The sequence below is a fragment of the Chrysemys picta genome, chromosome 17 (genome assembly GCF_011386835.1).
Source record: "Chrysemys picta bellii isolate R12L10 chromosome 17, ASM1138683v2, whole genome shotgun sequence".
NCBI lineage: Eukaryota > Metazoa > Chordata > Testudines > Emydidae > Chrysemys > Chrysemys picta.
The window spans coordinates 24,123,923-24,138,106 of NC_088807.1; the positions used below are offsets into that span (position 1 = coordinate 24,123,923).

General features: G+C 66.5%; 3 protein-coding genes across 5 annotated transcripts in view; 2 read left to right on the forward strand and 1 right to left on the reverse strand.

Annotated features, from left to right (window-relative positions):
* MYBPC2 (myosin binding protein C2) overlaps window positions 1-5,370 on the forward strand; it is a 35,334-nt gene extending 29,964 nt beyond the window's left edge. For both annotated transcript variants that reach the window (XM_065571048.1, XM_065571049.1), the window contains 5 exons: window positions 2,376-2,535; window positions 2,728-2,864; window positions 3,427-3,613; window positions 4,829-4,857; window positions 5,154-5,370. In XM_065571048.1, coding sequence (XP_065427120.1) covers window positions 2,376-2,535; window positions 2,728-2,864; window positions 3,427-3,613; window positions 4,829-4,839 — 495 coding nt within the window. In that variant the 3' untranslated portion in view covers window positions 4,840-4,857; window positions 5,154-5,370. The remainder of the gene's footprint in view (window positions 1-2,375; window positions 2,536-2,727; window positions 2,865-3,426; window positions 3,614-4,828; window positions 4,858-5,153) is intronic.
* Window positions 5,355-10,956, reverse strand: GARIN5A (golgi associated RAB2 interactor 5A). 2 transcript variants are annotated; one of them, XM_065571109.1, is made up of 5 exons: window positions 10,865-10,952; window positions 10,514-10,653; window positions 8,417-8,598; window positions 6,472-6,664; window positions 5,355-5,653 (listed from the first exon to the last, which is right to left on the reverse strand). In XM_065571109.1, exons 2-5 carry the CDS (start codon window positions 10,595-10,597, stop codon window positions 5,651-5,653), a joined length of 462 nt encoding a protein of 153 aa, XP_065427181.1. In that variant the 5' UTR covers window positions 10,598-10,653; window positions 10,865-10,952; the 3' UTR covers window positions 5,355-5,650. The 2 variants fall into 2 exon arrangements, with proteins under 2 accessions (XP_065427181.1, XP_065427180.1); XM_065571108.1 differs by having other exon boundaries at window positions 10,514-10,956.
* Window positions 10,957-11,250: 294 nt separating this feature from the next.
* Window positions 11,251-14,133, forward strand: EMC10 (ER membrane protein complex subunit 10). The gene is made up of 6 exons (XM_065570986.1): window positions 11,251-11,428; window positions 12,535-12,601; window positions 12,788-12,900; window positions 13,019-13,123; window positions 13,468-13,649; window positions 13,794-14,133. Exons 1-6 carry the CDS (start codon window positions 11,330-11,332, stop codon window positions 14,131-14,133), a joined length of 906 nt encoding a protein of 301 aa, XP_065427058.1. The 5' UTR covers window positions 11,251-11,329.
* Window positions 14,134-14,184: the final 51 nt, after the last annotated feature.

Here is a 14,184-nt window from a genome sequence, read left to right on the forward strand (position 1 = left end):
AAATGCGGTGGACCTAATATACCTGGATTTCAGTAAAGCGTTTGATACTGTACCCCATGAGGAATTATTGGTTAAACTGAAAAACATGGGGATCGATATGAAAATCCAGAGGTGGATAAGGAATTGGTTAACTGGGGAGAATGCAGCGGGTCGTATTAAAGGGTGAACTGTCGGGTTGGAGGGAGGTTACTAGTGGAGTGCCTCAAGGTTCGGTTTTGGGACCCATTTTATTTAATCTATTTATAACTGACCTCGGAACCGATTGCAAGAGTGGGCTGATAAAGTTTGTGGATGATACAAAGGTGGGAGGCGTTGTAAATTCAGAGGAGGATAGGGATATCCTGCAGGGAGACTTGAATGAGCTTGTGAATTGGAGTATCAGAAATAGGATGAAATTTAATAGTGAAAAGTGTAAGGTGATGCACTTGGGGATGACTAATAACAATTTTAGTTACAAGATGGGGACGCATTGGTTAGCAGTAACGGAAGAGGAGAAGGACCTAGGGGTCCTTGTAGACCGCAGGATGACTATGAGTCGACAATGTGACGTGGCGGTGAAAAAAAGCCAATGCGGTCTTGGGATGCATTAGGCGAGGGATATCTAGTAGGGATAAGGAGGTGCTGCTTCCGTTGTATACGGCGCTGGTGAGACCTCATTTGGAGTACTGTGTGTAGTTCTGGTCTCCCATGTTTAAAAAAGATGAACTCAAACTGGAACGGGTGCAGAGAAGGGCCACTAGGATGATCAGAGGAATGGAAAAGCTGTCGTACGAAAGGAGACTAGAGGAACTTGGGTTGTTTAGTCTGACAAAACGAAGGCTGAGGGGGGATATGATTGCTATCTTTAAATATATTAGAGGGATTAATACAAGGGAGGGAGAGGAATTATTCCAGCTTAGTACTAACGTGGATACAAGAACGAATGGATATAAACTGGCCGTGGGGAAGTTCAGGCTTGAAATCAGACGAAGGTTTCTGACCGTCAGAGGGGTGAAATATTGGAACAGCCTTCCGAGGGAAACGGTGGGGGCGACGGACCTGTCTGGTTTTAAGATTAAGTTAGATAAGTTTATGGAGGGAATGGTTTAATGGTAAAACATAGTAGTCAAGGAAAGCCAAGCAATGGCAGGTAAATAGTATAATGGCTAACAGGGGTCAGGCTGGAGACTCTTGCCTATATGCTCGGGGTCTTACTGATCGCCACATTTGGGGTCGGGAAGGAATTTTCCTCCAGGGCAGATTGGCTGAGCCTCTGGAGGTTTTTCGCCTTCCTCCGCAGCATGGGGCAGGGATCTCTAGCAGGAGGGTCTCTGCCGATTGCAGTCACTAAAAACAGGATTGGGGACTTCAACAGCAGAGTCCAGGGAAGGGGTAGGGACGGTTTTATGGCCTGCAGCATGCAGGGGGTCAGACCAGATGATCATAATGGTCCCTTCTGACCTTAAAGTCTATGAGTCTATGAGTCTATGACCCCCCACCCCTGTCCGGCTGGTGACACCCTCCCAAGATCCCCGTCTCTCCTCTGACCCCCCCACCCCTCGGCTGGTGACACCCTCCCGGGCTCCCCGTCTCTCCCTTGACCACCCCCCACCCCGTCCAGCTGGTGACACCCTGCTGGGCTCCCCGTCTCTCCTCTGACCCCCCCCACACCTGTCCAGCTGGTGACACCCTCCCAGGATCCCCGTCTCTCCTCTGACCCCCCCCCCACACCTGTCCAGCTGGTGACACCCTCCCAGGATCCCCGTCTCTCCTCTGACCCCTCCCACACCTGTCCAGCTAGTGACACCCTGCTGGGCTCCCCGTTTCTCCTCTGACCCCCCCCACACCTGTCCAGCTAGTGACACCCTGCTGGGCTCCCCGTCTCTCCTCTGACCCCCCCCACACCTGTCCAGCTAGTGACACCCTGCTGGGCTCCCCGTCTCTCCTCTGACCCCCCCCACACCTGTCCAGCTAGTGACACCCTGCTGGGCTCCCCGTCTCTCCTCTGACCCCCCCCCCACACCTGTCCAGCTGGTGACACCCTCCCGGGATCCCCGTCTCTCCTCTGACCCCCCCCACACCTGTCCAGCTGGTGACACCCTGCTGGGCTCCCCGTCTCTCCTCTGACCCCCCCCCCACACCTGTCCAGCTGGTGACACCCTGCTGGGCTCCCCGTCTCTCCTCTGACCCCCCCCCCCACAGCTGTCCAGCTGGTGACACCCTCCTGGGCTCCCCGTCTCTCCTCTGACCCCCCCCCACACGTGTCCAGCTGGTGACACCCTCCTGGGCTCACCGTTTCTCCGCTGACCACCCCACCCTGTGCCTGTCCAGCTGGTGACACCCGCCCGGGCTCCCCGTCTCTCCCCTGACCCCCCCCACGTTCTCTCCCCCCCCAGGAGTGGTTCACGGTGTACGAGCACAACCGGCTGACGCGCTGCACCGTGTCTGACCTGGTGATGGGTAACGAGTACTCCTTCCGCGTGTACAGCCAGAACATCTGCGGGCTGAGCGAGGCGCCCGGCGTCTCCAAGAACACCGCCCTCATCCAGAAAACAGGTGCGCCCGGACGCCGGGGTCCCCCCACGCTCGGGGCGGGCTGGGAGTCGGGACTCCTGGGTTCTCTCCCCAGCTCTGGGAGGGGAGTGGGGGCTAGTGGTTAGAGCAGGGGGGCTTGGAGTGGAGATGGTGAGGGGAACGTAGGGTTGGGGGGGTTGCTACCCCTGGGCCTCACCCCCTGGCCTCCCCTAGGGATCATCTTTAAGCCACTGGATTACCAGGAGCACGACTTCCGGATGGCGCCCAGAGTCCTGACGCCCCTGGTCGATCGGACCGTGGTGGCTGGGTACAGCACGGCCCTGAACTGCGCAGTGCGGGGGCATCCCAAGGTAAGGGACCCCCACCCCCATCCCCAGGGCCCCCAAGGTATGTCCAGGCCTGTACTCCCACTGGGGGCCACAGGAGGCGGTGCTGGAGATAGGGGTGCAGGGGGCAGTTGGGGGATAGGAGAGGGTGCTGGAGATGGGGGTGCAGGGGGAAGTTGGGGGATAGGAGGGGGTGTTGGAGGTGGGGGTGCAGGGGGTAGTTGGGGGACAGGAAGGGGTGTTGGAGGTGGGGGTGCAGGGGGCAGTTGGGGGACAGGAGGGGGTGTTGGAGGTGGGGGTGCAGGGGGCAGTTGGGGGACAGGAGGGGGTGTTGGAGGTGGGGGTGCAGGGGGACAGGAGGGGGTGTTGGAGGTGGGGGTGCAGGGGGTAGTTGGGGGACAGGAAGGGGTGCAGGGGGTAGTTGGGGGACAGGAAGGGGTGCTAGAGGTGGGGGTGCAGGGGGCAGTTGGGGGACAGGAGGGGGTGCTGGAGGTGGGGGGAGCACAGGGCCATGGGGGGGACAGGCAGGGGGTGACCTGGCCGGTGGCCGGTCCGGGCGCCCCCTCACATGACCCCACCGCCCCAGCCCAAGGTGATCTGGATGAAGAACCACGTAGAGATCCGGGAGGACCCCAAGTTCCTGATGAAGAACAGCCAGGGGGTGCTGACCCTGCACATCCGCAAACCCAGCCCCTTCGACGCCGGCACCTACAGCTGCCTGGCCGCCAACGAGCTGGGCGAGGCGCTGACCGAGTGCAAGCTGGAGATCAGAGGTGCCGCTGGGCGGGGGGTAGGGGGGCCCGGCGCAGGCCGGAGAGCAGAGGTGCCGCTGGGCGGGGGGTAAGGGGGCCCGGCGCAGGCCGGAGATCAGAGGTGCTGCTGGGCAGGGGTAAGGGGGCCCGGCGCAGGCTGGAGAGCAGAGGTGCCGCTGGGCGGGGGGTAGGGGGGCCCGGGCCCGGCGCAGGCTGGAGAGCAGAGGTGCCGCTGAGCGGGGGGTAGGGGGGCCCGGCGCAGGCTGGAGAGCAGAGGTGCCGCTGGGCGGGGGGTAGGGGGGCCCGGGCCCGGCGCAGGCCGGAGAGCAGAGGTGCCGCTGGGCGGGGGGTAGAGGGGCCCGGGCCCGGCGCAGGCTGGAGAGCAGAGGTGCCGCTGGGCGGGGGGTAGAGGGGCCCGGGCCCGGCGCAGGCTGGAGAGCAGAGGTGCCGCTGGGCGGGGGGTAGGGGGGCCCGGGCCCAGCGCAAGGCTGGAGATCAGAGGTGCCGCTGGGCGGGGGGTAGGGGGGGCCCGGCGCAGGCTGGAGAGCAGAGGTGCCGCTGGGCAGGGGGTAAGGGGGCCCGGCGCAGGCTGGAGAGCAGAGGTGCCGCTGGGCGGGGGGTAGGGGGGCCCGGGCCCAGCGCAGGCCGGAGAGCAGAGGTGCCGCTGGGCGGGGGGTAGGGGGGCCCGGGCCCGGCGCAGGCTGGAGATCAGAGGTGCCGCTGGGCGGGGGGGGCAGGGGGGCCTGGCGCAGGCTGGAGAGCAGAGGTGCCGCTGGGTGGGGGGTAGGGGGGCCCAGGCCCAGCGCAGGCTGGAGAGCAGAGGTGCCGCTGGGCGGGGGGTAGGGGGGCCCGGGCCCAGCGCAGGCTGGAGATCAGAGGTGCCGCTGGGCGGGGGGTAGGGGGGCCCGGGCCCAGCGCAGGCTGGAGATCAGAGGTGCTGCTGGGCGGGGGGGCCTGCGGGGAGGGGGGACATGACAAGCTGGCATTGGGGGCTCCTGTGTGGGGTGGGACGTGGGGGGAGCCCCCAGGACCAACAGCTGGGGGGTCACAGAGCCAGGGCACATGACTGTCCTGGGGGACCCAGGGACCGGAGGAGGGAAGCCCGGGGAGGGGGGCTAGAGCCTGGGTCCTGCTCTGTCCATGACCCCTGCCTGTCCCGGGGGTGGGGGGTTGAAGTGCCCCCCATATTCTCTCTGCCTATCTCCCCCCTCACCCCATCTCTTTCCCCCCCCACAGTGCCCCAGTAACCGTACAGCTCGGGCTTGGTGAGTAAGGGGGTCTGGGGTCCTGGGGGAGGAAGCCATGGCTGGGGGGGGCAGAAGGGGGGCTGTGGAGTGCAGCTGGGGGGGGCAGAAGGGGGGTGTGGAGTGTAGCTCTGGGGGGAAGAAGGGGGACTGTGGAGTGTGGCTGGGGGGGGCAGAAGAGGGGCTGTGGAGTGCAGCTGGGGGGGAGCTGTGACTGTGGGGGGAGGGGTTCTGGAGCCTTTACTGTGGGGAGGGGAGTTGGGGGAGGGGCATTCTGGGTGTCCCCCCCCCCCCCTCACTGCTCTCTCCCCCCCCAGGTCTCCGGCAGATGAGGACTCACTCGAATGAGCCGGGCCCGGGCCCCCCCAGACAGCAGTGACACGGCCGGGGCACTGGGCATGGGGGGGGACCCTGGACATCACCGGGCCTCGCACCCCCACCCACACTGATGTTGGGGGGCTCAGCTGTGCCCCGACCCCCCCCCCACAGCTTGGAACCCCCAGGGCCGCGTGTGTCAATAAACGGATCCCTGCAGTGTCCGTCTGTCTGTCCGGGGGGTGGGTGGGGGACATGGGGCCCTGTCTATGCTGCAGCTCTAGGGAAGGGGGCGGCTGCCGTCGGGGGGGGCAGGACACACAGGACTGAGGCAGCTTCTCTCCGGCTGGATCCTCGTCTTTTATTGGGGGGCTGCTGCGTCTTATGGTTCACCCTCGGGGGAGGGGCGCGAGGCTCCGCCCACCCCCAGTCCTGTGGGTCTGGTTTCCGGGGGGGCGGCTGCCCTGTGCCCCCTTTTCCTCCCCGAGGGGGTTGAATGTCACTGCCGAGAGAGAGAGACACTGACACCACTGGCAGCCCGGACGCCTGGGTTCTATCCCCTGGTCCTAAGAGGAGAGCAGGGTCTAGTGCTTGCGGGGGCGTTAGAAGCCAGGACTCCTGGGTTCTATCCCCAGTTCTGGTAGGGGAGTGGGGTCTAGTGGGTTAGAGCGGGGGAGGCTGGGAGCTAGGACTCCTGGGTTCTCTCCCTGGCTCTGGGAGGGGAGCAGGGTCTGGTGGTTAGAGCAGCGGGGGCTGGGAGCCCGGACGCCTGGGTTCTCTCCCTGGCTCTGGGAGGGGAACGGGGTCTGGTGGTTAGAGCAGTGGGGGCTGGGAGCCTGGACGCCTGGGTTCTCTCCCTGGTTCTGGGAGGGGAGCGGGGTCTGGTGGTTAGAGCAGCGGGGGCTGGGAGCCCGGACGCCTGGGTTCTCTCCCTGGCTCTGGGAGGGGAGCGGGGTCTGGTGGTTAGAGCAGCGGGGGCTGGGAGCCCGGACGCCTGGGTTCTCTCCCTGGCTCTGGGAGGGGAGCGGGGTCTGGTGGTTAGAGCAGCGGGGGCTGGGAGCCCGGATGCCTGGGTTCTCTCCCTGGCTCTGGGAGGGGAGCGGGGTCTAGTGGGTTAGAGCCGGGGAGGCTGGGAGCTAGGACTCCTGGGTTCTCTCCCCGGCTCTGGGAGGGGAGCGGGGTCTGGTGGTTAGAGCAGCGGGGGCTTGGGAGCCCGGACGCCTGGGTTCTCTCCCCGGCTCTGGAAGGGCGTGTGAACTGGTGGTTGAGGAGGGAAGGGGAGACTAAGGCAGGCCTGGGCCCCGTGCCCCCCAGACTCACGCTGTGCCAGGCCCCAGGCCGCTGGTAGCGCAGGCGGTACAGCAGTCGTACCCACTGCCCGAAGACTCGCTCCAGCTGGGCGGGCGGCGCCAGGAGCTGCAGGTAGAAGGTCCGGCCCGAGGCCAGACGCACCTTGAGCCGATGCCGGAGTTCGTCTTGGATGGAGAGCCGCACGAAGCGCAGGGGCAGCAGCCTGGGTGGGGGGAATATGGGGAGAGGTGGGGGCACTGGGGGGGCAGTTCCTGTGGGGGAAGGTGGGAACAGGGAGGTTGCTGGTCCGAGGGTGGGAATCTCAGGGGGTGGATCTGTGGGGGGAGGTGATGGCCCGGGGGGGTGAGATGAAGTGGAGTTTTATTCATCTGGTTGCATGTGAGTCTTACTCTCCTACACGAACACTGTGCGTGCCTCAGTTTCCCTGTGTGCTGCACCAATACTTAGGTGGTGGGAATTGGGGGTGGGATTTTTGCTGAGGCCCAGGTGTGTCGGTGTGACGAACTGGGCCTGTTCTTACTGTGGTCTGTGAATGCTGACAGGGGAGTGTGGCTAGGATAGTCTGCATTGCGGGATGGGATCTGCCCGAAGGCGCATACCTGAGCGTGTAACATGAGAACGCAGGAAGGGGTTAGAGGCCAGGTGACACCTTTGCCCGGGGAAACTGAACAAAGGGGAGAGGGAGTTTCAGAGCTGGCTGGTGACATGGCTGGGAGGCAGACGGGGCTCTGACCTCGCAAGGGGGCTGGGGCGCCCTGAGACCCCAAGATGGACCCAACTGAGGGGGATCCTGTGGTCTGTGCCTGCAAGACCCGTCTTGGACTGTGTCCCTGTCGTCTAAATAAACCTTCTGCTTTACTGGCTGGCTGAGAGTCATGGTGAATCGCAGGGGGCCGGGGGTGCAGGGCCCTGAGTCCCCCAATACTCCGTGACAGTAGCAAAATCTCCCCCCATCGGGATGTATTTTTCCCCTGTCCGAGTTGCCTTGCTGAGGGGCCCCACCATGTCCACGGCCACTTTCTGGAAAGGCTCTTCTCTGATGGGCAAAGGTCTCAGCTGCCTCCAGATCCCCCACGACTCGACTTCCCCTGGGGGAGCCCATTCCCGGTACAGGAATCTCTCCCGGCGGCCTTCCCCCCGGGGTTTCACCGCGACAAGTTCCCTCAGCTTCTCCACGGAGGGATCCTTCCGCGGCTCGGCCTGGGGACCTGCTCCCGCTCAGTGACTGGGTCTGAGGCCGCAGCCCCGCCAAGTCCTGTCCCCAGTGGCTCCTTTCCCGCTGGGGTAGAGACTGGCGCCCCCGGCAGGGCACTGCCCCCGGTGTCAGGGCACTGCCCCCTTCGCTGGCTCTGGCTACGGGTCATGACTAGGGCGCTCTGGGGGCCTCCCTCTGTTTCTCCCAGCCAGCTCTAAACCGAAACCCTCCAGCCCCTCCTCTGGCCTTTGTCTCTTTTCCCGGGCCCAAGGTGTCACCTGGCCGCACCCCCCTCCTGGGTCTCAGGTCACACAGGTGCACACAGCTGGGCGGCCTCACCTGCCCTGAGGGCCTCAGCAAAAGCCCACCCCCAATTCCCACCAGCTACGTATTGGTGCAGCACACAGGGAAACTGAGGCACACACACACTTACTGTAGGACAGTAAGACTCACATGCAACATAAGATGAATAAAACCCCACTTTGTCACAACAGGTTGAGGATGGGGGTGTAGAGGGGTGGGGATACGGGGAGATGGGGCGGGGGTGAGAATGTGGGAATTAAGGGCACAGAGTGGGGGTGCGGGGTCGGCCTGTGGGGAGTGGGAGGGAACACGAGGAGGGGGATGGGCCACGGGGGTGCAGGGGAATAGGGTTGTAGGGGTGGGGGTTGGGGGGCCAGGGAACACCAGGAGGGGGATGGGCCACGGGGGTACAGGGGGATGGGGTGCAAGTGTGGGGCTGGGAGAGGAGGGACTCACCCAAAGAGCTCAAGCTCCTGCTCCGGCAGGGGCAGCCCCTGGGCACAGCGGCAGCAGCAGGGCCCCCCCGCGGGCACCAGGACGGGCCGCGCCAGCAGCAGGAGGTCGGGCAGCTCCAGGCGGGGGCTGGTGGCAGCGATGCCCAGGGTCACCCGGCTGGCCACGTCTCCGCTCTTGGTCACCTGTGGGGAGTCAGGGAGAGCTGAGGCAGACGGGGGTGTGGAGGGCAGAGGAGAAGCAGGGCTGGGGGACATGGGGATGGAGATGGGGTCAGGGCATGTAGGATGGGCGCCTGGCTGGGGGCAGGACCAAGGGGACGGTGGCAGGGTTGGGGGATGGGAGCCTGGGGGGACAGGGCTCAGGGGACGGGGTCTGGGCTGGGGGATGGGAGCGGGGGGGGGCAGGGCCTAGGGGACGGGGACAGAGCTGGGGGATGGGAGTGGGGGGGGGGCAGGGCTCAGGGGATGGGGTCTGGGCTGGGGGATGGGAGTGGGGGGGGCAGGGCTCAGGGGCAGAGCTGGGGGATGGGAGTGAGGGGGGCAGGGCTCCGGGGATGGGGTCTGGGCTGGGGGATGGGAGCGGGGGGGGGGGGGCAGGGCCTAGGGGACGGGGTCTGGGATGGGGGATGGGAGCGGGGGGGACGGGGCTCAGGGGATGGGGTCTGGGCTGGGGGATGGGAACGGGGGGGCAGGGACTAGGGGACGGGGTCTGGGCTGGGAGCGGGGGGGCAGGTCCTAGGGGACGGGGTCTAGGCTGGGGGATGGGAACGGGGGGGGCAGGGCCTAGGGGATGGGGTCTGGGCTAGGGGATGGGAGTGGGGGGGCAGGGCCTAGGGGACGGGGTCTGGGCTGGGGGATGGGAGCAGGGGGGGCAGGGCCTAGGGGACGGGGTTTGGGCTGGGGGATGGGAGCAGGGGGGGCAGGGCCTAGGGGATGGGGTTTGGGCTGGGGGATGGGAGTGGGGGGGCAGGGCCTAGGGGACAGGGACAGAGCTGGGTGATGGGAGCAGGGGGGCAGGGCCAAGGGGACAGGGACAGAGCTGGGCGATGGAGCAGGGGGGCAGGGCCTAGGGGACGGCGGGGTCTGGGCTGGGGGATGGGAGCAGGGGGGCAGTGCCTAGGGGACGGGCTCTGGGCTGGGGGATGGGAGCGGGGGGGGCAGGGCCTAGGGGACGGGGTCTGGGCTGGGAGCGGGGGGGCAGGGCCTAGGGGACAGGCTCTGGGCTGGGGGATGGGAGCAGGGGGGCAGTGCCTAGAGGACGAGCTCTGGGCTGGGGGATGGGAGCGGGGGGGGGGCAGGGCCTAGGGGACAGGGTCTGGGCTGGGCGATGGGAGCAGGGGGGCAGGGCCAAGGGGACAGGGACAGAGCTGGGGGATGGGAGCGGGGGGGCAGGGCTCAGGGGTCGGGGTCTGGGCTGGGGGATGGGAACGGGGGGGGGCAGGGCTCAGGGGACGGGGTTTGGGCTGGGGGATGGGAGCGGGGGGGGGGGGGCAGGGCCTAGGGGTCGGGGTCTGGGCTGGGGGATGGGAGCGGGGGGGCAGAGCCTAGGGGTCGGGGTCTGGGCTGGGGGATGGGAGCGGGGGCGGCAGGGCCTAGGGGACGGGGTCTGGGCTGGGGGATGGGAGCGGGGGGGCAGAGCCTAGGGGTCGGGGTCTGGGCTGGGGGATGGGAGCGGGGGGGGCAGGGCCTAGGGGATGGGGTCTGGGCTGGGGGATGGGAGCGGGGGGCAGAGCCTAGGGGTCGGGGTCTGGGCTGGGGGATGGGAGCGGGGGGGCAGGGCCTAGGGGACGGGGTCTGGGCTGGGGGATGGGAGCGGGGGGGCAGGTCCTAGGGGACGGGGTCTGGGTTGGGGGATGGGAGCGGGGGGGCAGGGCCTAGGGGATGGGGTCTGGGCTGGGGGATGGGAGCGGGGGGGCAGGGCTCAGGGGACGGGGTCTGGGCTGGGGGATGGGAGCGGGGGGGGCAGGGCTCAGGGGACGGGGTCTAGGCTGGGGGATGGGAGTGGGGGGGGGCAGGGCCTAGGGGACGGGGTCTGGGCTGGGGGATGGGAGCAGGGGGGCAGGACCAAGGGGCAGGGGGCGGGGCCGTGCCCCCTCACCTGGAGGAAGTCGCTCTCGAAGAGCGGGCACTCCTGCAGCTGGCCATACTCCCCGCGCGCCAGGCAGCGCTGCAGCTGACCCATGCTGTGGCCCGGGCATCGGGAGGGCAGGGGGGGTCCCAGTTACAGCAGCCTGGAGCCTGTGGGGGGGGGGCGAGAGTATGTCAGGACGGTGCTGGTAAGGTTGACCCCCCCCCAACACGCCTGCCCCAAAACTCTCTTCCCCCCTTCTCCCCGCCCCCAAACGGGCACTGGGCGCTCCTCTCCCAGGTGGGGCAGAACATGGGCATTTCTGCCCCCCCCGGCCAGGTGTGACTCAGTTTCCCCACTTGCTGTGCATTGCCCCCCCACTGGGGAGGCCTGCGGAGACACAGCCTGGAGGGGGCCGGGCTGGAGTGACTGGAGAGTCCTGCTCCGGTCCGCGGTGCGACAGTGGGGGCGGGGCGGGGATCCGAGCGGGGGCGGGGCTGTTATACGAATCGGGGGGCGGGGCCGGGATCCGAGGGGGCGGGGCCGGGATCCGAGGGGGCGGGGCTGTTATACGAGTCGGGGGGCGGGGCCGGGATCCGAGGGGGGCGGGGCTGTTATACGAGTCGGGGGGCGGGGCCGGGATCCGAGGGGGCGGGGCTGTTATGCGATGAGGGGGCGGGGCCGGGATCCGAGGGGGCGGGGCTGTTATGCGAGTCGGGGGGCGGGGCCGGGATCCAATATGGCGCCCGGCGGGTTAGTAGCCCGGGGTTGTGTCCGGTCCGCCCCTATCCCGGCCTGCCCCGCGCGGCGGCCTGCCCCGGCCCGTGACGTCAGCAGCGCGCGGCCATGGCTGCTCTGCCCGCGCGCCGCCTCCTGCCGCTGCTGCTGCTGCTGGCGCTGCCCGGGCGCTGCCGGGCCGGGGGCTGCCGGGGCCTGGGCCCGCGGGTGAGTCGGGGGGCGGGGCGGGGCGCTGGCGGCAACGGGGCGTTAATATTCATGAGGGGTCGTTAATATTCATGAGGGGTCGTTGCTCTTTGCGCCGGGCTGGCGGAGCCGCAGGTCGATGTGTCTAATTAATATTCATGAGGGTAGGCGGGGTTAATAGTACCGGGGCTCATTAATATTGACGGAGGAGGAGGGGTTATAATGCAACGCAACAGCTCATTAGTATTCATCGGGAGTCGTTAATATTCATGAGGGGAAGGGTCTCCTTGGTGACTAGGGGAGGCGAGGGGGGTATAGCCAACGAGCAGCTCGTTAATATTAATGAGGGGAGGGTATGGTAGTCACGAGGTACGCTCATGAATATTCATAAATTCAATATTAATATGCATAAGGATCATATATTTCCCCCACACACACACCCTTCCACACTCCACAGGGGCTGGGCCTCCGCCATCAGGTGCGACTCACTCATCAATATTCATAAGGCTATTAACATATGCATGGCAGCCATATTCATATATCAGGGTTGGTAGATGGGTCGTTAATATTCACGCAGGTGAGAGGCCAAAGGGGTTCATTAATATTCACAGGGGACGGGGGGCCTCGTGCCCAGTCCTGCAAAAGCTGTTAATTTGCATACTCTGCATATTCATAAGCACCTTATAAATATTTGTTAACATCTCATCGGCATTCAGCCGTGAGCCTGGGTACCTGGCAGGCGCCCGCCCTGGGTCTCTGAATACATAGACTGAGAATAGGCAGAACTCCTGGGTTCCTTCCCTGGGGAGGGGAGCGGGGGCTGGGAGGCAGGACTCCTGGGTTCTCTCCCCGGCTCTGGGAGGGGAGTAGGGTCTAGTGGTTAGAGCAGGGGGGGCTGGGAGCCAGGACTCCTGGGTTCTCTCCCTGGCTCTGGGAGGGGAGTGGGAGCTAGTGGTTAGAGCAGGGGGGGCTGGGAGCCAGGACTCCTGGGTTCTCTCCCTGGCTCGGGGAGGGGAGTGGGGGCTGGTGGTTAGAGCAGGGGGGGGCTGGGAGCCAGGACTCCTGGGTTCTCTCCCTGGCTCTGGGAGGGGAGGGGGTTGCTGATCTGTGTCCCCTCTTGCCCTCAGCCAGGTGAGGGTCGGGACTCGGAGGCCTGTGTCCTCACTCTGCAGTTGGAGCATTCGTTTGAGCCGGGTGAGTGGGTAGTTTGGGGGGCGGGGGGTGTCTCACGTGGGTGGGGCTGGAAGGGGAGGGTTGAGTTGGGGGGTTCTTGCCCCTGAGCTGTTGTGGTAGAGAAGGGAGGGGGGATGGTGTGGGAGAGGCAGAGGGTGGGGGTGGGGGAGTCCCTACCCTGTCCTAATGCTCCTCCCCCACCCCCAGACGACAGCATCCACTTCCGGAAGCGGGGGACCCTGCTCTGGAGCCCGGCGCCCGAGCCCAGCCTCTCCCTGAGCCAGAAGCAGCTGTGTGAGGAGGAGCGCGCCAAGCTCAGGGTGCGTGAGCGGCCGGGGGGGGGGTTAGGCAGCCCAGCTGCTGGCGTGGGGGCGGGAGGGGTTGCTGGAGGAGGAGGCATGCGGGGAGTTCTCACCCATCCCCGTGGCCCCCCCCCAGGATGTGGCGGCGCTGAACGGGCTGTACCGGGTGCGAATCCCACGCCGGCCCCTCGGGGCCGTGGAGGAAGCTGGAGTGGAGTATGTCACCTCCTTCGTCCGAGCGGTGAGTGCCCCCCCCCCTTGCCTCCCCCTCTCTTCCAATCCTGGGCCCTGGGCAGAGATTCCCCTCCCTGGCCGTGACACCCCCACCCCACCTCGCGGCATGGACCCAGCTCCCTGGCACACCCCGGTGCCGCCCGTCCAACCCCCCCAGGGCCTGCTCCCCCCATGGCTCTCTGTCTCTGGGGTTCTCAGCCCCCCCCCCCCCCCGCAGTGTTTGCTGGGTCAGGGGGGTGGAGGTCTTGGTCCCAGCTCCTCCCCTCCTCAAGTGCCCGTTGGGTGGGGGCAGGGAGAGGGCGGGGGGTGCTGGGCCGGTCTGTTCCCCGCTCACCCCCCATCGCCCCCCAGTGCTCGCTGGTGGACTCCCACCTGTCGGACCGGCTGACGGTGCACACGGACGGGGCAGGGAACGTGATCGGCGTCTCCATCGTCACCGTGCCGGGGTCCTGCCACGGCGCCGAGGTGGAAGACGTCGACCTGGAGGCCTTCAACACCACGGTGCTGCTGCAACAGCCGGTGCCAGCGGCCGTGTGAGTGTGTGTGTGTGGGGGGGGGGGGCGGGGTGTGGTCTGGTCTGAGCAGGCAGTTGGGGGAGGGATAGTCTGGCCATGGGAAGCGGTTGGGGGATGGGGGGGGCGCAGTCTCTCTGACGGGCATTTCCACCCCCCCTCCAGCCCTGAAACGGCAGCGTTCATCGAGCGCTTGGAGCTGGAACAGGCGCAAAGAGCCAAGAACCCGCAGGAGCAGAAATCCTTCTTCGCTAAATACGTGAGTGCCGGGACTGCTACGCCCCCCCCCCCCCCAACCCCCCCCCAAGCGCTGCGCCGGGACCCCCCCAAACGCTGCACCGAGACACATCCCCAGCACCTCCCGAGCGCTGGGCCGGGACCCCCCCCAAACCTCCCCCAAGCGCTGCACCGAGACACATCCCCAGTGCCCCCCCAAGCGCTGCACCGAGACACATCCCCAGCGCCCCCCAAGCGCTGCACCAGGACCCCCCCACACACCCCCTGAGCGTTGTGCCGAGACACCCCCCCCAGCACCCCCCAAATGCTGCGCGCCCCC

What these genes read in the sequence shown, in the direction of transcription:
- EMC10 (XM_065570986.1), top strand. Translation starts at nt 11,330, where the DNA reads ATGGCTGCTCTGCCCGCGCGCCGCCTCCTGCCGCTGCTGCTGCTGCTG. An exon ending in AGGAGCGCGCCAAGCTCAGG is followed by an intron (nt 12,901 to 13,018) that starts GTGCGTGAGCGG and finishes GCCCCCCCCCAG; the next exon opens with GATGTGGCGGCGCTGAACGG. An exon ending in CAGCCGGTGCCAGCGGCCGT is followed by an intron (nt 13,650 to 13,793) that starts GTGAGTGTGTGT and finishes CCCCCCCTCCAG; the next exon opens with CCCTGAAACGGCAGCGTTCA.
- GARIN5A (XM_065571108.1), bottom strand. Translation starts at nt 10,597, where the DNA reads ATGGGTCAGCTGCAGCGCTGCCTGGCGCGCGGGGAGTATGGCCAGCTG. An exon ending in TCGAGAGCGACTTCCTCCAG is followed by an intron (nt 8,599 to 10,513) that starts GTGAGGGGGCAC and finishes GACTCCCCACAG; the next exon opens with GTGACCAAGAGCGGAGACGT. An exon ending in CAGGAGCTTGAGCTCTTTGG is followed by an intron (nt 6,665 to 8,416) that starts GTGAGTCCCTCC and finishes CCCCCCACCCAG; the next exon opens with GCTGCTGCCCCTGCGCTTCG.